The following is a 23,792-nucleotide window of genomic DNA, read 5'->3' on the forward strand; positions in this document are numbered from 1 at the left end:
AATCCTTCGCTGCAATCTTCGATCAAGTTTTCTCTGGCGGCCACGCCCAGGGAGGTTGGCTACAGTGCCATGGGTCGTAAACTTCCTGATAACATTGCGTATGGTGGACACAGGAACATCAAGTCTCTGGAGATGGACTTGTAGCCTTGAGATTGTCCATGCTTGGCTACAATCTTGTGTCTGACCTCCTCATGCAATTCTCTGGTTTTATTTATTTTCTCCATGCTCATTGCGGTACACACAGTGACACAAAACATCAGGATGACTCCTTTTCTCTATTCAAACTGGTTGAATGAGTGACTTTTATATTGCAGGTGTCTGCAACTCACCACAGGTGAGTTCAATTCCAAAGTAAAGGAAAATCACCTGTTTGAAATCAAATTATTTCTAACAATTACTAGGAGGTGCCAATAATATTGTCAGGGCCATTTTAGGATTTTTGTGTGGAATAAGCTAAGATTTCGTAATTCATTCAGCTTTTTTGTTTTGTTCCACTGCAAACAAAAGAAATACAAATGTGGATACCAAAATATTTTTTAATTTCAACAACTTTCTGGAAGAAATGGTGCATTATTTGAAAAAAGTGCACGGGTGGCAATATTTTGGGCCACGACCGTATCACATGATGATTCCATCGAGCGTGAACATAGAAAGCATAGAATTGCGTCTAGACATAGTACTCAGGATCAAAAAAGAAAAGACAGCATTGCTGATTGATATGTTAGTACCCAGCGATTTTGGCCTAAATAATGCAGAAATCAAGAAAATGACCAAGTATCAAGACCTCAAAAAATGAAGTGAAAAGATCCTGGAAGCTGAAGAGCACTGAAATTGTACCAGTGATAATTGGGGCAACGGGAATGAAAAAGAAGAACATTACAGATATTTTAAAAACATCCCTGGGAACATTACCACAAACAAACTGCAGTTGGAAGTTGTACGTGGCTCAGTGACGATCCTGAAAAGAGCCCTTGGAACAAAACTCTGAGGACAACACAACTTCATAACTTAGCCCATGAATCGCATTCCTTCACCAAAGCTGGGGTGGATACTTCGAGTCCTGGGAGGACTCCATTCCACCTTCTAAAACCCAAATTATGGAGATAACAACCAACGACCGACACACACACACACACACACACACACACACACACACACACACACACACACACACACACACACACCATAGACACTGGTAGACCCGTAGGTATTGAGAATAACGACAAAGACACACACACACACACACACACGACATAGATACACACACACACACACACACACGACATAGACACACACACACACACACACACATGGCATAGACACCGGTAGACCCATAGGTAGTGAGCATAACGACAAAGACAGACACACACACACACACGCACACACACACACACACACACACACACACACACACACACACATGGCATAGACACCGGTAGACCCGTAGGTAGTGAGAATAACGACAAAGACACACACACACACACACACACACACACACACACACACACACACACACACACACACACACACGACATAGACACACACACACACACACACACACACAACTTATTGCAAAACCCCATCTGCTGCTGTGCAGGTGACAGGTTAATAAATATATACTCACTGGACCAAACAATATAAGGAAATGAATGAGCACATGTGATATTTCATCATAAATTCCCACTTCAGGTGTAGATCCCGGAGGGATAGATTGAAAATACAAAAATCCTTGAAAGAATAACAAACAAATTATAAAACAACTTAAGGGGATCAATGCGACTCCTTCCAGGTACACACAGGGATTAGCCATAAAACTTTTGGTCCTGTGAGGGACAACAATGTGAAACTTTGCATATTTGATGAAAACATCAGCTTGAGGATAACCTGGAAGAGCATATCAAAACATTTCTATCCTTGAATAAAAGAAGAACAACGAAAACTGTGTGTCAAAGTGACTTCTACCCCATGCCATATGGCGATAATGGAGGTTAAAACAAGAAAAAGAGTCTGTATCCGATGAGACTAGCAGGCCTAAATAGTGACTGCCTCACAGGTAGCAAACCTTATTGATCAGCAGGGTTAAAATTCTGCCACAACCACAACAAGAGCCGATGGTGAGAAATCAGTGCTTTGGGATGGAATGTCATGGCGCCGTTACCTGAATCTCCATCGAGGGAGCCATTGAACTCAGCCGCTCGTAATAGCCTGGATTCAGAGGCCTCCAATTCTTTTACTTCCATCTGCCTCTTTGCCGTATCAAACTTGGCCTGAAATAAACAAGAACAAACACGTCAATACAATGTACTCTGTTGTCTAGTTTACCTGCGTTTCTCTGGGCTTTATGCCTCGACAAAGCAATATCCCGACATTGTGTAATGGCGTTGTCGTTTCGGCTGGAGCACCAGGCGGCAGGTTGCATCATTGCTGGGCCATGAGTAATGGGCATTGCTGGATAGATAACATTACCAGGTAATGTTAGCAAAAGGGACACCCGGTTTATTGTCCGTCCGTAAGAGGTAGATCCTTATATAGGCAGGGAGAGTAAGAGGTAGATCCTTATATAGGCAGGGAGAGTAAGAGGTAGATCCTTATATAGGCGGGGAGAGTAAGAGGTAGATCCTTATATAGGCAGGGAGAGTAAGAGGTAGATCCTTATATAGGCAGGGAGAGTAAGAGGTAGATCCTTATATAGGCGGGGAGAGTAAGAGGTAGATCCTTATATAGGCAGGGAGAGTAAGAGGTAGATCCTTAGATAGGCAGGGAGAGTAAGAGGTAGATCCTTATATCGGCAGGGAGAGTAAGAGGTAGATCCTTATATAGGCAGGGAGAGTAAGAGGTAGATCCTTATATACGCAGGGAGAGTAAGAGGTAGATCCTTATATAGGCAGGGAGAGTAAGAGGTAGACCCATAGATAGTGAGAGTAAGAGGTAGATCCTTATATAGGCAGGGAGAGTAAGAGGTAGATCCTTATATAGGCAGGGAGAGTAAGAGGTAGATCCTTATATACGCAGGGAGAGTAAGAGGTAGATCCTTAGATAGGCAGGGAGAGTAAGAGGTAGATCCTTATATAGGCAGGGAGAGTAAGAGGTAGACCCATAGATAGTGAGAGTAAGAGGTAGATCCTTATATAGGCAGGGAGAGTAAGAGGTAGATCCTTATATAGGCAGGGAGAGTAAGAGGTAGACCCATAGATAGTGAGAGTAAGAGGTAGATCCTTATATAGGCAGGGAGAGTAAGAGGTAGATCCTTATATAGGCAGGGAGAGTAAGAGGTAGACCCATAGATAGTGAGAGTAAGAGGTAGACCTTATATAGGCAGGGAGAGTAAGAGGTAGAGCCTTATATAGGCAGGGAGAGTAAGAGGTAGATCCTTATATAGGCAGGGAGAGTAAGAGGTAGATCCTTATATAGGCAGGGAGAGTAAGAGGTAGATCCTTATATAGGCAGGGAGAGTAAGAGGTAGATCCTTATATAGGCAGGGAGAGTAAGAGGTAGATCCTTATATAGGCAGGGAGAGTAAGAGGTAGATCCTTATATAGGCAGGGAGAGTAAGAGGTAGATCCTTATATAGGCAGGGAGTGTAAGAGGTAGATCCTTATATAGTGAGAGTAAGAGGTAGATCCTTAGATAGGCAGGGAGAGTAAGAGGTAGATCCTTAGATAGGCAGGGAGAGTAAGAGGTAGATCCTTAGATAGGCAGGGAGAGTGTGGAAATGTAACTCATTGATTGTAACTCAGTATAACTCATTGGTTGGAAGCAGGTACTAGCAGGTGGTTGTAAGAATGTCAGGAATGTATCTCGCTCTGTCGAAGCTGGGAGTCCTTTTGTCCACCTTTATTACGACCCCGGGCTAACACACATTCCCAAGCCCGCACTATTTGTTTTTGGACATCGGGATGCAAAGAGGGTGAAGAACCTCCCCAGCAGGGAGGCGGTTGTGGATGACCAAGGAGCTTCAGCGCACGGAGGATTAACATTCAGCGCACGGAGGATTAACTCCAATTTGCCCATATAAGCAAGAGCAAACTTTGAGTCAGGAGGACTTGCCACGAGAACATCTGCCCGACGGACGAACGAGTATGCAACGGGAAAGCAGCGCCAGGAGAGCACCGGCCAATAAGGAAGAACCAACGACTTGAATTACTAAATTCGTTATGGTATTATAGTTCCTTATTATATTGAAACAAGTGAACTAGTAGTTAATAAAGTCTCGATCTTTTGTAAACCTGTTTCCGGTCATTGGAGTCTCGAGTCCCAAAACACACTTCCACGACAACTTGGTGGCTACCGTACGTGGATCGAGTGGACATCGCCAAGGTAAGCATGGCTTCTTGGGGATTGTCCATTATGATACGAACCTGTGTTTAGTTTTTGTACATACATGGTGGAGGAGGTGGTGTTGGACTTCCCTACGCACCGATACCACGATATAGGTAACGTAACGATAATCCGAGGAGTGTAACGTATTTTTGCGCTGTGTAAATAGATGCGCCAGTTCGACGCTGGTTATTAGAAGCCTTACCATGAACTAGGAGCAAGATCGTGCCATGAGTGCACCATGGGACGATCTGCTTCCAGGACGTGTAAGGCCGGTACACTCGTTTACACACCCGCACACGGATAAAGTACTACTTTTTTTTTGCACTTGTTCGAAGCACTTGACTTGATCGGCGCTTGGCGAGCGACAGGGAACCGGGAAACGGAATTATATTTATATATATATATATTTCCAATATGGTACACCGGCCACAACGATTTTAGCGATTATCCGAGTTTTTTTTTTAACGATTTCTGTAAATACGTATTTTTCCTGCGCTGTGTAATTCTTCTGACACGCGCCACGAAGAAACGCACCACTGATGTGCATGAAGCGACTTGTTTGCCGGTTCGGTAAGGTCCGTCCGTACACGTGTACAATCGTGTACACCCGTTTTAAATAAATAATTTTTTTCAGTTTTCCCGCCATGCCTATAAATTCATGACAGACAACCCCCCTCATGCCGGTCCAGAATTATGATGAAAGATGGCGATTGAGAAAAAAAAATTGCATCAAATTTTGTCCAGGTCCATCAAGAAGCCTTTGAGACATGCTTCACGGTTGAATAAAAAACCACCGTTTAGAGTACTTTTTTTGTTCAAAGCACTCGACTTGGAGCCAGCGACTTGCTCGGCGGGGGATATAATTTTAGATATATATATAGTACGGGCATGCCCTAGTGAGAGATAATTACAGGAAATGGTGTTTGTGAGTAACAACCACCCTCTGGTCGAGGCTCATAGAAGGGGTGATGCTTACTGATTCGGCACGCTCACAAAATATGGGATTTTAAATGGCAGAGATGCCACGAAAGATCAGGAAGGGAAGGAATGGAAAATTTGTCAAGGTTTGAAATTAATCGGACAAGGGGGTCCCAAGGTATGGTCACCGTACACGCAGGTCGTTCGTTTTGGCTTTGCGAATGGACCGAACCATTGCATGTAAATAGGAGGGTGGTTCTGTGGTCGTTCGTTTTGGCTTTGCGAATGGACCAAACCATTCCATGCAAATAGGAGGGTGGTTCTGTGGTCGTTACTGCCACGTGGTTTCAAAGTTTTGTTGTTGGAACTTGTTGTTGGAACTTGTTGTTGGAACTTGTTGTTGCAACTTGCTGTTGGAACTTGCTGTTGGAACTTGTTGTTGGAACTTGCTGTTGGAACTTGTTGTTGGAACTTGTTGTTGGAACTTGTTGGAACTTGTTGTTGCAACTTGCTGTTGGAACTTGCTGTTGGAACTTGTTGTTGAAACTTGTTGTTGGAACTTGTTGTTGCAACTTGCTGTTGGAACTTGCTGTTGGAACTTGTTGTTGGAACTTGTTGTTGGAACTTGTTGTTGGAACTTGTTGTTGAAACTTGCTGTTGGAACTTGTTGTTGGAACTTGCTGTTGGAACTTGTTGGAACTTGTTGTTGGAACTTGCTGTTGGAACTTGTTGTTGGAACTTGTTGTTGGAACTTGTTGTTGCAACTTGCTGTTGGAACTTGCTGTTGGAACTTGTTGTTGGAACTTGCTGTTGGAACTTGTTGGAACTTGTTGTTGGAACTTGTTGTTGGAACTTGTTGGAACTTGTTGTTGCAACTTGCTGTTGGAACTTGCTGTTGGAACTTGTTGGAACTTGTTGTTGGAACTTGCTGTTGGAACTTGTTGTTGCAACTTGCTGTTGGAACTTGCTGTTGGAACTTGTTGGAACTTGTTGTTGGAACTTGTTGGAACTTGTTGTTGCAACTTGCTGTTGGAACTTGTTGTTGGAACTTGTTGTTGGAACTTGTTGTTGCAACTTGCTGTTGGAACTTGCTGTTGGAACTTGTTGTTGGAACTTGCTGTTGGAACTTGTTGTTGGAACTTGTTGTTGGAACTTGTTGTTGGAACTTGCTGTTGGAACTTGTTGTTGGAACTTGCTGTTGGAACTTGTTGGAACTTGTTGTTGGAACTTGCTGTTGGAACTTGCTGTTGGAACTTGTTGTTGGAACTTGTTGTTGGAACTTGTTGTTGGAACTTGTTGTTGGAACTTGTTGTTGGAACTTGTTGTTGGAACTTGCTGTTGGAACTTGTTGTTGGAACTTGCTGTTGGAACTTGTTGTTGGAACTTGTTGTTGGAACTTGTTGTTGGAACTTGTTGGAACTTGTTGTTGCAACTTGCTGTTGGAACTTGCTGTTGGAACTTGTTGTTGGAACTTGTTGTTGGAACTTGTTGTTGGAACTTGTTGTTGAAACTTGCTGTTGGAACTTGTTGTTGGAACTTGCTGTTGGAACTTGTTGTTGGAACTTGCTGTTGGAACTTGTTGTTGGAACTTGCTGTTGGAACTTGTTGGAACTTGTTGTTGGAACTTGTTGGAACTTGTTGTTGCAACTTGCTGTTGGAACTTGCTGTTGGAACTTGTTGGAACTTGTTGTTGGAACTTGCTGTTGGAACTTGTTGGAACTTGTTGTTGCAACTTGCTGTTGGAACTTGCTGTTGGAACTTGTTGGAACTTGTTGTTGGAACTTGCTGTTGGAACTTGTTGTTGGAACTTGTTGTTGGAACTTGTTGTTGCAACTTGCTGTTGGAACTTGCTGTTGGAACTTGTTGTTGGAACTTGCTGTTGGAACTTGTTGGAACTTGTTGTTGGAACTTGTTGTTGGAACTTGTTGGAACTTGTTGTTGCAACTTGCTGTTGGAACTTGCTGTTGGAACTTGTTGGAACTTGTTGTTGGAACTTGCTGTTGGAACTTGTTGTTGCAACTTGCTGTTGGAACTTGCTGTTGGAACTTGTTGGAACTTGTTGTTGGAACTTGCTGTTGGAACTTGTTGGAACTTGTTGTTGGAACTTGCTGTTGGAACTTGTTGTTGCAACTTGCTGTTGGAACTTGCTGTTGGAACTTGTTGGAACTTGTTGTTGGAACTTGCTGTTGGAACTTGCTGTTGGAACTTGTTGTTGGAACTTGTTGTTGGAACTTGTTGTTGGAACTTGCTGTTGGAACTTGTTGTTGGAACTTGTTGTTGGAACTTGTTGTTGGAACTTGCTGTTGGAACTTGTTGTTGGAACTTGCTGTTGGAACTTGCTGTTGGAACTTGTTGTTGGAACTTGTTGTTGGAACTTGTTGTTGGAACTTGTTGGAACTTGTTGTTGCAACTTGCTGTTGGAACTTGCTGTTGGAACTTGTTGTTGGAACTTGTTGTTGGAACTTGTTGTTGGAACTTGTTGTTGAAACTTGCTGTTGGAACTTGTTGTTGGAACTTGCTGTTGGAACTTGTTGTTGGAACTTGCTGTTGGAACTTGTTGTTGGAACTTGCTGTTGGAACTTGTTGGAACTTGTTGTTGGAACTTGTTGGAACTTGTTGTTGCAACTTGCTGTTGGAACTTGCTGTTGGAACTTGTTGGAACTTGTTGTTGGAACTTGCTGTTGGAACTTGTTGGAACTTGTTGTTGCAACTTGCTGTTGGAACTTGCTGTTGGAACTTGTTGGAACTTGTTGTTGGAACTTGCTGTTGGAACTTGTTGTTGCAACTTGCTGTTGGAACTTGCTGTTGGAACTTGTTGGAACTTGTTGTTGGAACTTGCTGTTGGAACTTGTTGTTGGAACTTGTTGTTGGAACTTGTTGTTGGAACTTGTTGTTGCAACTTGCTGTTGGAACTTGCTGTTGGAACTTGTTGTTGGAACTTGCTGTTGGAACTTGTTGTTGGAACTTGTTGTTGGAACTTGCTGTTGGAACTTGTTGTTGGAACTTGCTGTTGGAACTTGCTGTTGGAACTTGTTGTTGGAACTTGTTGTTGGAACTTGTTGTTGGAACTTGTTGGAACTTGTTGTTGCAACTTGCTGTTGGAACTTGCTGTTGGAACTTGTTGTTGGAACTTGTTGTTGGAACTTGTTGTTGGAACTTGTTGTTGAAACTTGCTGTTGGAACTTGTTGTTGGAACTTGCTGTTGGAACTTGTTGTTGGAACTTGCTGTTGGAACTTGTTGTTGGAACTTGCTGTTGGAACTTGTTGGAACTTGTTGTTGGAACTTGTTGGAACTTGTTGTTGCAACTTGCTGTTGGAACTTGTTGTTGGAACTTGTTGTTGGAACTTGTTGTTGCAACTTGCTGTTGGAACTTGCTGTTGGAACTTGTTGTTGGAACTTGCTGTTGGAACTTGTTGTTGGAACTTGTTGTTGGAACTTGTTGTTGGAACTTGCTGTTGGAACTTGTTGTTGGAACTTGCTGTTGGAACTTGCTGTTGGAACTTGTTGTTGGAACTTGTTGTTGGAACTTGTTGTTGGAACTTGTTGTTGGAACTTGTTGGAACTTGTTGTTGCAACTTGCTGTTGGAACTTGCTGTTGGAACTTGTTGTTGGAACTTGTTGTTGGAACTTGTTGTTGGAACTTGTTGTTGGAACTTGTTGTTGAAACTTGCTGTTGGAACTTGTTGTTGGAACTTGCTGTTGGAACTTGTTGTTGGAACTTGCTGTTGGAACTTGTTGTTGGAACTTGCTGTTGGAACTTGTTGGAACTTGTTGTTGGAACTTGTTGGAACTTGTTGTTGCAACTTGCTGTTGGAACTTGCTGTTGGAACTTGTTGGAACTTGTTGTTGGAACTTGCTGTTGGAACTTGTTGGAACTTGTTGTTGCAACTTGCTGTTGGAACTTGCTGTTGGAACTTGTTGGAACTTGTTGTTGGAACTTGCTGTTGGAACTTGTTGTTGCAACTTGCTGTTGGAACTTGCTGTTGGAACTTGTTGGAACTTGTTGTTGGAACTTGTTGTTGGAACTTGCTGTTGGAACTTGTTGTTGGAACTTGTTGTTGGAACTTGTTGTTGGAACTTGCTGTTGGAACTTGTTGTTGGAACTTGCTGTTGGAACTTGCTGTTGGAACTTGTTGTTGGAACTTGTTGTTGGAACTTGTTGTTGGAACTTGTTGTTGCAACTTGCTGTTGGAACTTGCTGTTGGAACTTGTTGGAACTTGTTGTTGGAACTTGTTGTTGGAACTTGTTGTTGGAACTTGCTGTTGGAACTTGTTGTTGGAACTTGTTGTTGGAACTTGTTGTTGGAATGAATGGGAACATTCAAATGTTGGGTTTTGCTAACATTTCCACAACGTCGCTACAACGTTTCACTTTCGTTGTTGCAACGTTTTGCTCCAACGTTTTGGGGACATTCGAATGTCAAGTGAATCGAATGAGAATTCAGGAATTATTTCATTATTAACGATTAATGAAGTACTTATTTAATTAATTACATTTCTTATTACATTACAGTAATTACATTACAGTAATTACCTGAGGTAATTACAGTAATTACAGTTCCGGTAATTACAGTAATTACAGTAATCATTACAGTAATTGCAGTAATCTTATTACAGTAATTACATTACATTAACTCAGGCACCTTTTGAGTAAGGAAGCTGATATTTGGACATGACACTGACCAAGTGATGTGGCTGTCAAGGAAAATATTGATTTATTGATTAATCATTTAATAAATTAACTCGTTGATTTATAAATGACTTATTTAATTAAAATTCCTGAGAGATACATCTTCGGATGAAATACTTGCAGATTGGTTATGCTATGAGCCAATTGATTAAGGAAAATATTTTGTGATGGCCATATTGGCAATTTCGTGGCCATATTCGTGGCAACTCAGTTAGTGCCACTGCACCTTTAAAATGCATCCCTGCGTTCATTTTTCGATCGATTGAGTTGAAATTTTGAACAATCGGATCTGGACTGTCGTTGTTAACGACTCTAGCACGCACTCGTCCAATCAGGATGGAGCGGTATGGTCCCCGGATCATCACTGCCCGCAGTTTTAATTAATTTTACTTTTTCTCTTGGTCATATAATTTTGAAGACATGCGTGTCATGATAGAGGAAATGTTTGTTCTGTTGAACGGAATAAATGTTGTTTATTTGTGTGGGAGTGTATTTTTGTGTATTTCTTGTGTATTTTGGATATATTTTCACGACTAATTCCAGTTAACATCCTGCAAAATTTGCTCGTTTGCTGGCCGAGTCGAAATTGCGTTGAGTTTCTATGGCATGCGCCATTAAAAGCGCTGTGTAATGGTTGAGCTCCTTTTATTTCGGTTTGGTCATGCGGATGAGCAAACAAAGTGACAAATGCTGCGGCTGGAGCAGTAGAAGCGATGTTTTTTTAAATGGAAACGATGTAATGAGTAATTAAAAGTGGGAGGGGGCAACACCACGCATACCTCTTTTAAGGTGTGTATAAACCCTGGAATATTTCAGCAATCAATACAATGCTGAAACTATGTAAGTTAAGTTAATGAGTAATTTACTGAGTAATTTAATGAGTAATTTAATGAGTAATTTAATGAGTAATTTAACGAATAATTTAATGAGTAATTTAATGAGTAATTTAATGAGTAATTTAACGAATAATTTACTGAGTAATTTAATGAGTAATTTAATGAGTAATTTAATGAGTAATTTAACGAATAATTTAATGAGTAATTTAATGAGTAATTTAACGAATAATTTAATGAGTAATTTAATGAGTAATTTAACGAATAATTTAATGAGTAATTTAATGAGTAATTTAATGAGTAATTTAATAAGTAATTTAATAAGTAATTTAATGAGGAATTAAAAGTGGGAGGGGGCAACACCACGCATACCTCTTTTAAGGTGTGTATAAACCCTGGAATAAACGTGGGAGGGGGCAACACCACGCATACCTCTTTTAAGGTATGTATAAACCCTGGAATATTTCAGCAATCAATACGATGCTGAAATGATGTAATTTACTGTGTAAGAGGGTCGACCTTGGGTTTGTTTGGGTTTGTTGTTTATTTTGTGGATGTGTATTTTTGTGTATTTTGGATATATTTTCACGACTAATTCCAGTTAACATCCTGCAAAATTTGCTCGTTTTCTGGCTGAGTCGAAATTGCGTTGAGTTTCTATGGCATGCGCCATTAAAAGCGCTGTGTAATGGTTGAGCTCCCTTTATTTCGTTTTGGTCATGCGGATGAGCAAACAAAATGACGAATGCTGCGGCTGGAGCAGTGGAAGCGATTTTTGAATTGTTCAATGATTATTCGATATTGTTATGACTTATTGTCAATAGGTATACTGAGTGGCCATGAGGTAGCCTGTTGCTATGTACAGTTTTATTCTATTGTTGATTATACCACATAATTGTGGTGATAAAGGAAATGTTCGTTTTAAATAGATGATTATGATATGACCATGACTATAAAATCATGATGATTATTATGAATGATATCATAGGGTTCAAATGCAGAATGATTGCATGAACTTGGGAAAGAACTTTCAAGCCCTATGGGATAAATTGGGTGTTACAAGCAATGGAGCTTCAAAATTTAGCATGATTGAAGGAATTTTACAGTCTTATTTCAGTAGTTTTACGAAATTTAAATTGCCAAGAGATTTTGGGTACTATTAAAAAAAAAAAAAATGATGAGATATTTTTTCCAATGAACTTTAATATCTGCCATCCATTTTGGCTGTCTCACGAATGAAGGATGAGTTGCCTTTAGTGGTTGCAAAGAAAATTTGTGGAGACCAGGCAAAATGGGGAAATATGTCAGATATGACCCTAGGACAGGACGGTGATTCATCAATTGACATGAGGTACGAACCAGAGGTGACGACCGATGAGTCGATCTCAGTCAATGGATGGACCTGTCCTGACATCATTGGGGAAAGGGCTTATGCAAGGAGTCATTCAAAATGATTAATTTGATTTATTGATGAATATTGATGAATTAATTGAAATTGAATAATTGATTGAATTGTTAATTGATTGAATCTAATTGATTGAATTTAATTGCATAAATTGAACTGAATAAATTGAATTGAATATATTGATTGTTTGATTGATGAAAATGCGGTCTCAAGAAAGAAGCTTTGATATATTTGCGAGATATTATCAATGTGGAGACAACCTGGGAAAATTGAGCAAGGTGGTGAGTTTATATACAGATATATATGTGCGGTTACCATTGTGTGATTTCCCCGTCAAACAGAGCGGACACCTGAGGATTCACCCATTTCATACTGACCCTCCGGCTCATCTGCAAATACTGATCTGTGAGATTGGATTGTGCAAAAGCCACAGCTGAGGGAGATTCTCTGGAAATCACCGTGTGAACAGGTGGAGAGATCCTTCCTGGAGGTACGAGTGAAGCTTTAGAGGAACCTGGAACAAGCTACAACACATCCAACGCTACTTTGATAAAAGGCAGAATGGGAAATGGAGCCTGCAAGAATACACAAGGACAACCAGAAATTCCACAAAAAGGTACTTGTACACATCATATGTACGACCGTTATGGTGCCGAAGCTATAAGACAGGTCGAGAATTGGTATTTGTGGACAAAGGGACATGATGAGGAGTTTCCAAGAGATGGTACATTCGAGCGAAGTCGATTGGAAAGATTGGAACAAAGATTGAAAGCCAGGAAGAGACAGAATCTAACGGTAGACTGGCTTGCATTCCATCTTTGGGATGGTGAATCCAGACAACGGGAACAGCAAGAACGGATAACGGATCTAGAACTTAAAATAAAAAGGATACAGGATACAGTGGAGGAGACAAATGCACAACTGCCCTCGAAATTAGGAACGAAAGTGACAGTTGTCCCATCAGATTTCCAGTTGTCTCCCCAAAAAGGACGGTACAGAGAATTTTTTCGTGTTTCAGGAGATAACGAGAGATTGCAGTGGCAACTCAGGGATGTAGAGATGCAGCCCAGCAATACAAGTGCACAGGTGCACAGATCAGACAACGACAGAAACCGGTGTTTCAAATGTGGACGGATGGGACATTGGAAAAGAGGATGTCCGTATACCAAAAGGAAGACAAGTTAATAGGGTAAACCAAGATCAAGGGTACCAGTGCTGACCGATACCTCAGACAATGATTAGGCCTTCATTGCTGCAAATCCCAAATGATGATTGGCCTCAACAGATTCGATTACTGGACAAACATGAATAACTGTCGATGATTCTTGTGTCTGAAAAGTTTTCAGAGCAAGAATGATTCATTTTTTCTTTTTGCTTGTTAACAAATTAATAATTAATTGATCAAATGCCAAAATTGGATCTTCTATTTTGGGCACAGCAATTTTAAATTTACAAAGTTTGGAACAATTGCGTTGCAATTTTTGGCAAACCAAGTAACAAGAGTCACATGATGATCAGGTGGGAATTTCGGACTATTGTTCCGCACGATTGATAGGTCAATGGTCGACTGACATGCAAATGGGTGTGTAGTCAAAATTTGGATAGATTATTGTGAAGGCAGAAAGGGTAATTTCAATGTGACATCATAAGGGTTTTCTAAGAATGGACTTTTGGTTTATTTGTCTATAAGCATTTTGAATTTGATTGACAAATTTTATGAAATTGAAATAAAATTGACACCCATCTGATCTGTAAATAATGGTTCCAACGCAAACAAATATGCATAATGCATGTGTGTGTGTGTTTTTGTGTATCAATCTTACAAGATTGTTGACACCGACAGTGTGCCTGTCTGGAAATGGATAGTTATATGTGGATGGGATTGGGATATGTGGATGGGATTGAATATCCAGAGAATCCGTAAAATAAAATAGAAATATAATTTGATTATGAGCATTATCTCTTTTGTCAAGGGAAATGGAATATAAAAATTTGATGTGCTGGGTTATGAGCAGCCATTAATTAATAGTAAAATTGTGAGTAATTTTGGGATTCCATTTTTGATAGAATGTATATGAGAATAACATCTATTTATGGATATGAGCTTCATAAAAGGAAATGAGGAAGTACAAAATCATCCAAATTTGGGAGAGGTCTTACACTGACTTCCCAGAATACTCTGCTCATGGATTTTATATATATAAACTTGAATTTTATCAGCATATAAATTGTGCTGTATGTATGGATGTGTTTTAGGCATAGATGATATGGGAAAAGAGTAAAGAAAATTTTGCTGGTTTGAACTATTGTGGGTTTTCAGTTCTGGAGTTTAAACAAAGTCACTGGTTAACAGATGAGAAAGGATAGTAAATAAATTATTCTCTGCTGGGCAAATTAAGTACGATATTACTAAGACTTATGAGAGCTATTGTTCCGCCTTACAGCAGTGGAAAATTATTGGAAAAAATTAGATCCAACATAATGAATCTATAAAAGAATGTGATAAGGATAATATCCTCAATTTGTACTAATTATTTGATTGTGGGTAAAGGAATTAAGTCATCGTAGTGGATTGTTAACAGCAGCCTGAAAATGTCCTGAGAGTGTGCATCCATGTAATCAGAAATCCCAGATTTGTTTTTACAAACAACATTTTGGTAGAGGTCTTGTGTGGAACACTTCCTTGGTAGATAAAAAACGGTACTGCATGCTGGCAGCCACTTTTGCGGCCAGTTAGGCCAAACAAATTGAGAGGAAATTGTAGTTAAATACGTAAGTTACACATGGCTATTTGTAAAAAGGAAATTTGTTGAGATGGGAAACATTTTTTCGAAGGTTTATTAAGGTGTTATAATATGACATGTGGCAAGGCAAACTATTGGATGGGAAAATTAGATCTGGCTATAGAATAAATTTATTGACCCCTTGAAGTTAATCCTTCAAATCATTGTTTCACTGGCATTTTTGTTCAAATTGGAAATAGTTTGGTAGAGCTTTGGTTAAAACCTTTGGTTGCGGTATCTTGGAACGAATTGATAAACCATAGGAGATTGATAAGAATAGAAACAAATATGGACCCAAAATAGAAAGTTGGATTCATGCCTCTCATTGCAAGCAAGCACATGGGGCTAAGGTGGACGATCCCACAGAAAATGAGGCTGCACCTAGCAGCCCAGCAGAACATTCAGTGGTAGAAAAATGATAGTCATGATTTACAGTCATTTGAATTACATTTTAACACCCCTTGCATTGATAAACATTACATTTTCAACATGTGATATTCCTACTTGGAATAGTGACATTTATTTGCCTACATGACATACAATTACCTGCTGATATTAATACAGCATGAGTGAAAAAATGTATCACAACTACACCCATGATCAGGGGATTGAGTTCAACCCCGGGAGATAGGGGGATCAGGGTAAGACAAATAATCTGATTATGTTACATATTAAGGGATTTTCTTTATTTACCTTTTAGGAAGCTTGTTAGTTTGGTATATAATGTTAAATGTCATCGACATATAACTATGTCATAGATATGAATATATACAAGGAGTAGCAAACTTGTTTGTTGGTTTAGTAGTTATATTGGCAATTGTTTTAGTGGTGGCTTGCTTGAAAGCCTTAGTGACGGTGTGTTTGAATAAGGTAACCAACAACACGATGATAACACATGAAGTGACAAATGAGGAAAGAAATGTGGAACCAAAAAAGGAAGACTTTTATGGCGACATAAACAGTAGAATTAAGAAAATGGCATAACGACAATGTTATGAGTTGTGTCAATTACAATATCAATGAACTCATATCACCACGAGTGACACACTGTTAGGAAAAAAAAAAAAAAAAAAAAAAAAAGAGGGAAAAGAAAAAGTGGAGAGGAATTATGGTAATTATACATTATGCTTAATTTGTTGGTTTGGGAAAATTGTTGTTGGGAATTAGGTATTCCCGTTTGTGATTGTAATCATATACAATGCTATTCTTAGTTTAGTAATAAAATACATACCTGATTGAATATTATTTGTGTGACGCATATAAATGAATATAACTTTTTGTGTTAAGGAAAAACAACAAATTGTTGAATGTGAAACTGTCGGAAGATATACATGATTATGCTGATTTCATGGTAAGATGTACCCTATCTGATTCAGTGTGTGCGGAAAGCAGATTCAGATATGACTGAGCATAAGGATAAGACGAGATCACATTTTGGAGGGATTGCTAACGGAATTGGGAAGAAGAAAGAAAGAAAATTTGTGGCTAAAAAATGAAGTTAATCGTGGCATACACCCTCTTTCTCAAAGAATGATGAAGACATTCTCCCATGTAACTTGGAGATGGATGCTTACCTTCACCAAGGAAATTTATGTGACCATCTGCCTGGATCACACTGCAACATATGAAAGAAAGGCGATCACTTACTCTTGTTCGAAGGCTTGGAACATTCATCACATCAGAAGTTGCAGGACAACGACATTTTACCTGCAACCTCTGTGAAATGCGGGAACATATGTTATTACTTCACCAACTTGCGGGGAGCCAGCATGGAGCTGCAAACAAATGGCTGTGCCTTTTCACAACAGCTGTGCACAATTCCGCTGGTTGCTCATGGTATGGACCATGGATGACCTGAACACCATGGTCCCAACATCATTGTGGATGCATCCGGCATCCCTGTTCCACATCTTGCTGGCCAATCAACGTCACACCAATACTTGCTGCCCACTCATAATGAGGGAAGAGGCAAGTCGACTACAACTGGGCGAAGGCCTTGTTCAGGAATTATTATGGTTTACAGCAAAAGTGGCAAGAATGCTACATGGAGAGCAGGGTCAGTCTATGACTCCGCACTGTTACCACAACAGCGAAATCCTACACGAAGTAGTGCAGGTGTTATGAAGACAGAAAATGTTTCATACCTGGATTCAAACACAAGTGATCAGCCCTTCCTTTCAAACAAAGAGTCAACATTTGTGTGGAGGCAAACGTTTTTGCCAGATGTTGCAGATGCTTTACAAAACTTGAAAATGAAGTGAAATTGTTGTATCTTGGTGATGGTGAAGTGTTGTTTTGAAAAGATATTTGTGATGCAAATGCAATAGATTGAACAATATGGAAGGAGTCAATGACCAACGAAATGTTTTGTGATTCTTGCAGGATGACGGTGTATGCCCAAGGGAATGTAATTACCAAAGTTGTGGTTTGAGTACTTGTATTGATATTTACTTATACTTGTATTGATATTTACTTGTAGTGATTGATTATTTACTTATACTTGTATTGATATTTACTTATACTTGTATTGATATTTACTTGTAGTGATTGATATTTACTTATACTTGTATTGATATTTACTTGTAGTGATTGATTATTTACTTATACTTGTATTGATATTTACTTATACTTGTATTGATATTTACTTGTAGTGATTGATTATTTACTTATACTTGTATTGATATTTACTTGTAGTGATTGATTATTTACTTATACTTGTATTGATGTTTACTTGTAGTGATTGATTGTTTACTTTTATTGATGTTTAGATTAATGGTTAATATAAACAAAAACAAAAAGATGAGGGAATTGTGGAAATGTAACTCATTGATTGTAACTCAGTATAACTCATTGGTTGGAAGCAGGTACTAGCAGGTGGTTGTAAGAATGTCAGGAATGTATCTCGCTCTGTCGAAGCTGGGAGTCCTTTTGTCCACCTTTATTACGACCCCGGGCTAACACACATTCCCAAGCCCGCACTATTTGTTTTTGGACATCGGGATGCAAAGAGGGTGAAGAACCTCCCCAGCAGGGAGGCGGTTGTGGATGACCAAGGAGCTTCAGCGCACGGAGGATTAACATTCAGCGCACGGAGGATTAACTCCAATTTGCCCATATAAGCAAGAGCAAACTTTGAGTCAGGAGGACTTGCCACGAGAACATCTGCCCGACGGACGAACGAGTATGCAACGGGAAAGCAGCGCCAGGAGAGCACCGGCCAATAAGGAAGAACCAACGACTTGAATTACTAAATTCGTTATGGTATTATAGTTCCTTATTATATTGAAACAAGTGAACTAGTAGTTAATAAAGTCTCGATCTTTTGTAAACCTGTTTCCGGTCATTGGAGTCTCGAGTCCCAAAACACACTTCCACGACAGGTAGAATAAGAGGTAGATCCTTAGATAGGCAGGGAGAGTAAGAGGTAGATCCTTAGATAGGCAGGGAGAGTAAGAGGTAGATCCTTAGATAGGCAGGGAGAGTAAGAGGTAGATCCTTAGATAGGCAGGGAGAGTAAGAGGTAGATCCTTATATAGGCAGGGAGAGTAAGAGGTAGATCCTTATATAGTGAGAGTAAGAGGTAGATCCTTATATAGGCAGGGAGAGTAAGAGGTAGATCCTTATATAGGCAGGGAGAGTAAGAGGTAGATCCTTATATAGTGAGAGTAAGAGGTAGATCCTTAGATAGGCAGGGAGAGTAAGAGGTAGATCCTTAGATAGGCAGGGAGAGTAAGAGGTAGATCCTTATATAGTGAGAGTAAGAGGTAGATCCTTAGATAGGCAGGGAGAGTAAGAGGTAGATCCTTAGATAGGCAGGGAGAGTAAGAGGTAGATCCTTAGATAGGCAGGGAGAGTAAGAGGTAGATCCTTAGATAGGCAGGGAGAGTAAGAGGTAGATCCTTAGATAGGCAGGGAGAGTAAGAGGTAGATCCTTAGATAGGCAGGGAGAGTAAGAGGTAGATCCTTATATAGGCAGGGAGAGTAAGAGGTAGATCCTTATATAGTGAGAGTAAGAGGTAGATCCTTAGATAGGCAGGGAGAGTAAGAGGTAGATCCTTAGATAGGCAGGGAGAGTAAGAGGTAGATCCTTATATAGTGAGAGTAAGAGGTAGATCCTTATATAGGCAGGGAGAGTAAGAGGTAGATCCTTATATAGTGAGAGTAAGAGGTAGATCCTTAGATAGGCAGGGAGAGTAAGAGGTAGATCCTTAGATAGGCAGGGAGAGTAAGAGGTAGATCCTTAGATAGGCAGGGAGAGTAAGAGGTAGATCCTTAGATAGGCAGGGAGAGTAAGAGGTAGATCCTTATATAGGCAGGGAGGGTAAGAGGTAGATCCTTAGATAGGCAGGGAGAGTAAGAGGTAGATCCTTAGATAGGCAGGGAGAGTAAGAGGTAGATCCTTAGATAGGCAGGGAGAGTTAGAGGTAGATCTTTAGATAGGCAGGGAGAGTAAGAGGTAGATCCTTATATAGGCAGGGAGAGTTAGAGGTAGATCTTTAGATAGGCAGGGAGAGTAAGAGGTAGATCTTTAGATAGGCAGGGAGAGTTAGAGGTAGATCTTTAGATAGGCAGGGAGAGTAAGAGGTAGATCTTTAGATAGGCAGGGAGAGTAAGAGGTAGATCTTTAGATAGGTAGGGAGAGTTAGAGGTAGATCTTTAGATAGGCAGGGAGAGTAAGAGGTAGATCTTTAGATAGGCAGGGAGAGTTAGAGGTAGATCTTTAGATAGATAGTGAGTGTAAGAGGTAGACCCTTAGGTAGATAGTGAGAATAAGAGGTAGACCCGTAGATAGTGAGAATAAGAGGTAGACCCGTAGCTGGTGAGAATAAAAGGTAGACCCATAGATAGTGAGAATAAAAGGTAGACCCGTAGATAGTGAGAATAAGAGGTAGACCCATAGGTAGTGAGAATAAGAGGTAGACCCGTAGATAGTGAGAATAAGAGGTAGACCTGTAGATAGTGAGAATAAGAGGTAGACCTGTAGATCGTGAGAATAAGAGGTAGAACTGTAGATAGTGAGAATAAGAGGTAGACCTGTAGATAGTGAGAATAAGAGGGGGACCTGTAGATAGTGAGAATAAGAGGTAGACCTGTAGATAGTGAGAATAAGAGGTAGACCTGTAGATAGTGAGAATAAGAGGTAGACTTGTAGATAGTGAGAATAAGAGGTAGACTTGTAGATAGTGAGAATAAGAGGTGGACCTGTAGATAGTGAGAATAAGAGGTAGACCTGTAGATAGTGAGAATAAGAGGTGGACCTGTAGATAGTGAGAATAAGAGGTAGACCTGTAGATAGTGAGAATAAGAGGTAGACCTGTAGATAGTGAGAATAAGAGGTAGACCTGTAGATAGTGAGAATAAGAGGTGGACCTGTAGATAGTGAGAATAAGAGGTGGACCTGTAGATAGTGAGAATAAGAGGTAGACCTGTAGATAGTGAGAATAAGAGGTGGACCTGTAGATAGTGAGAATAAGAGGTGGACCTGTAGATAGTGAGAATAAGAGGTGGACCTGTAGATAGTGAGAATAAGAGGTGGACCTGTAGATAGTGAGAATAAGAGGTGGACCTGTAGATAGTGAGAATAAGAGGTGGACCTGTAGATAGTGAGAATAAGAGGTGGACCTGTAGATAGTGAGAATAAGAGGTGGACCTGTAGATAGTGAGAATAAGAGGTAGACCTGTAGATAGTGAGAATAAGAGGTAGACCTGTAGATAGTGAGAATAAGAGGTGGACCTGTAGATAGTGAGAATAAGAGGTGGACCTGTAGATAGTGAGAATAAGAGGTGGACCTGTAGATAATGAGAATAAGAGGTGGACCTGTAGATAGTGAGAATAAGAGGTAGACTTGTAGATAGTGAGAATAAGAGGTGGACCTGTAGATAGTGAGAATAAGAGGTAGACCTGTAGATAGTGAGAATAAGAGGTAGAACTGTAGATAGTGAGAATAAGAGGTAGACCTGTAGATAGTGAGAATAAGAGGTGGACCTGTAGATAGTGAGAATAAGAGGTAGACCTGTAGATAGTGAGAATAAGAGGTAGACCTGTAGATAGTAAGAATAAGAGGTAGACCTGTAGATAGTGAGAATAAGAGGTAGACCCATAGATGGTGAGAATAAGAGGTAGAGCTGTCGATAGTGAGTATAAGAGGTAGACCCATAGATAGTGAGAATAAAAGGTAGACCCATAGATAGTGAGAATAAGAGGTAGACCCGTAGATAGTGAGAATGAAAGGTAGACCGTAGATAGTGAGAAGAGGTAGACCCGTAGATAGTGAGGATAGGAGGTAGACCTGTAGATAGTGAGAATAAGAGGTAGACCTGTAGATCGTTAGAATAAGAGGTAGACCCATAGATGGTAAGACTAAAAGGTAGACTCGTAGATAGTGAGAATAAGAGGTAGACCCGTAGATAGTGAGAATAAGAGGTAGACCTGTAGATAGTGAGAATAAGAGGTAGACCCGTAGATAGTGAGAAAAAGAGGTAGACCCATAGATAGTGAGAAGAGGTAGACCCGGATATCGTAAGAATAAAAGGTAGACTCGTAGATAGTGAGAATAAAAGGTAGTCTCGTAGATAGTGAGAAGAGGTAGACCCGTAGATAGTGAGAATAAGAGGTAGACCCGTAGATAGTGAGAAGAGGTAGACCCGTATATAGTAAGAATAAAAGGTAGACTCGTATATAGTGAGAATAAGAGGTAGACCCATAGATAGTGAGAATAAGAGGTAGACCCGTAGATAGTGAGAATAAAAGGTAGACCCGTAGATAGTGAGAATAAAAGGTAGACCCGTAGATAGTGAGAATAAAAGGTAGACCCATAGATAGTGAGAATAAGAGGTAGACCCGTAGATAGTGAGAATAAGAGGTAGACCCATAGATAGTGAGAATAAAAGGTAGACCCGTAGATAGTGAGAATAAAAGGTAGACCCGTAGATAGTGAGAATAAAAGGTAGACCCATAGATAGTGAGAATAAGAGGTAGACCCGTAGATAGTTAGAAGAGGTAGACCCTTACATATTGTTTAAGCGGAACCAGGTATTGGAGTAATTTTGTCACCAGGAGGCCTCAGGCTCTGCATTGGTAAAGGAGCTCCTGAGGTCACATGATCCAAATTAAAAATGCATCTCATGTTATGAAGATGATTATTTATTCAGGTTTGAGCAACTCATTCACATTTGTGTCTCTGTCCGTGATTTTTGTCACTCCAATCACAAGCCCTCTCTGGTAAACTCCCTCCTCAAATGAAGAAGAGGAGTCGAACCACATAATTGAAAGTCTGTGTGTTACTGCTTCACGAGCGACGGCGGGATGAGAATAAGAAAACATTTAAGGAACAATTCACCATGCCCCGCACGTTTCACGGGGCCAAATTGTACCTCGGGGGAGCATTTGGTGCAGGGTGGCCGACTCAGGTGGCACACGAGCGTTCGCTTGGCCTCGTGTTGGTGTGTTCCGGCAATTTCCAAAATTAACGTTTCCCAATGAAAGAGGAAAACCGCAGCCAATAATGACGCATGGCCTGATACAAATGCGAACGGATACTCATTCGTTTTCTTCCAACGTCAGAAGGATTTGTTACCGACCGTGAGGCTTATAAATCGAGGCTAAGACAAGAATCTTTGTGAAGAGAGGGCCTCTTTATCGCCTGGTGTGGGACATGGAATGGAGGACGATTTGAGAAAGAAAGAGGAGGAGGAGGAGGAGTGGGATGAGAAGGAAAATGAGCTCGAGACGAATGGAAGGGCCAAGTGAAACATCCCACTACATTTCATTATATTTATACATCCAGGGCCTCGAGCAAAAATATCATTCAGATCGGCCGAGATCATAAACCTTCCTGTTTTCCTTCAGCATCAGCTTGTGCCTCAAGCATGGCGTAACCGTAACGGTTCCAGAAAATGATCTAACCTCACGTTTTGGGAATGCAGGGATAATATGGACTCCAAGGAATTTAAGGACGTGTCCAATACTTCCGAGCATATCTTTGGGCGATTTTTTGACATTTCGTCTTGGTGAGTAGTGGATCGTGGGTGAAACCGCATGGACTTACGAGATGTTGAGAAACAGCCTGTCAATAGTCCAGGACACATTCTAATTAGAAAGGTCTTTCAGGGATGCTGATGCATACACAAAGGATTCCGGTTTTCCCTAATCTATGTGATGTCAAGAGAAATGGTCCAACATGCTGAGCAGCAGCTTCCAGGATCTTTTCACTTCATTCTTGAGGTCTTGGTATTTGACCATTTTCTTGATTTATGTATTATTTAGGCCAAAATCGCTGGGTACTGATATCTCAATCAGCAGACACATTGGTCTCTTACTCTGGATTCAGACTATTTCTCTGGATTCAGACTATTTCTTTGGATTCAAACTATTTCTTTGGATTCAGATAATTTCTTTGGATTCAAACTATTTCTTTGGATTCAAACTATTTCTCTGGATTCAGATAATTTCTTTGGATTCAGACAATTTCTTTGGATTCAGACAATTTCTTTGGATTCAAACTATTTCTTTAGATTCAGATAATTTCTCTGGATTCTGACTCTTTATCTGGATTCTGACTCTTTATCTGGATTCTGACTCTTTATCTGGATTCTGACTCTTTATCTGGATTCTGACTCTTTATCTGGATTCTGACTCTTTATCTGGATTCTGACTCTTTATCTGGATTCTGACTCTTTATCTGGATTCTGACTCTTTATCTGGATTCTGACTCTTTATCTGGATTCTGACCCTTTATCTGGATTCTGACCCTTTATCTGGATTCTGACTCTTCATCTGGATTCCGACTCTTCATGTGGATTCTGACTCTTCATCTGGATTCTGACTCTTTATCTGGATTCT

The 23,792-nt window shown here is 40.2% G+C and overlaps 1 protein-coding gene across 3 annotated transcripts in view; it reads right to left on the reverse strand.

Annotated features, from left to right (window-relative positions):
• The window catches only part of LOC137439905 (unconventional myosin-XVIIIa-like), a 346,703-nt gene that overhangs the window by 55,679 nt on the left and 267,232 nt on the right, over window positions 1–23,792 (reverse strand). For all 3 annotated transcript variants that reach the window (XM_068136130.2, XM_068136128.2, XM_068136131.2), the window contains one exon: window positions 2,159–2,267. In XM_068136130.2, coding sequence (XP_067992231.2) covers window positions 2,159–2,267 — 109 coding nt within the window. The remainder of the gene's footprint in view (window positions 1–2,158; window positions 2,268–23,792) is intronic.

Source organism: Myxine glutinosa, chromosome 14 (assembly GCF_964187855.1).
Source record: "Myxine glutinosa chromosome 14, kmMyxGlut1.1, whole genome shotgun sequence".
NCBI classification, from domain to species: Eukaryota; Metazoa; Chordata; class Myxini; order Myxiniformes; family Myxinidae; genus Myxine; species Myxine glutinosa.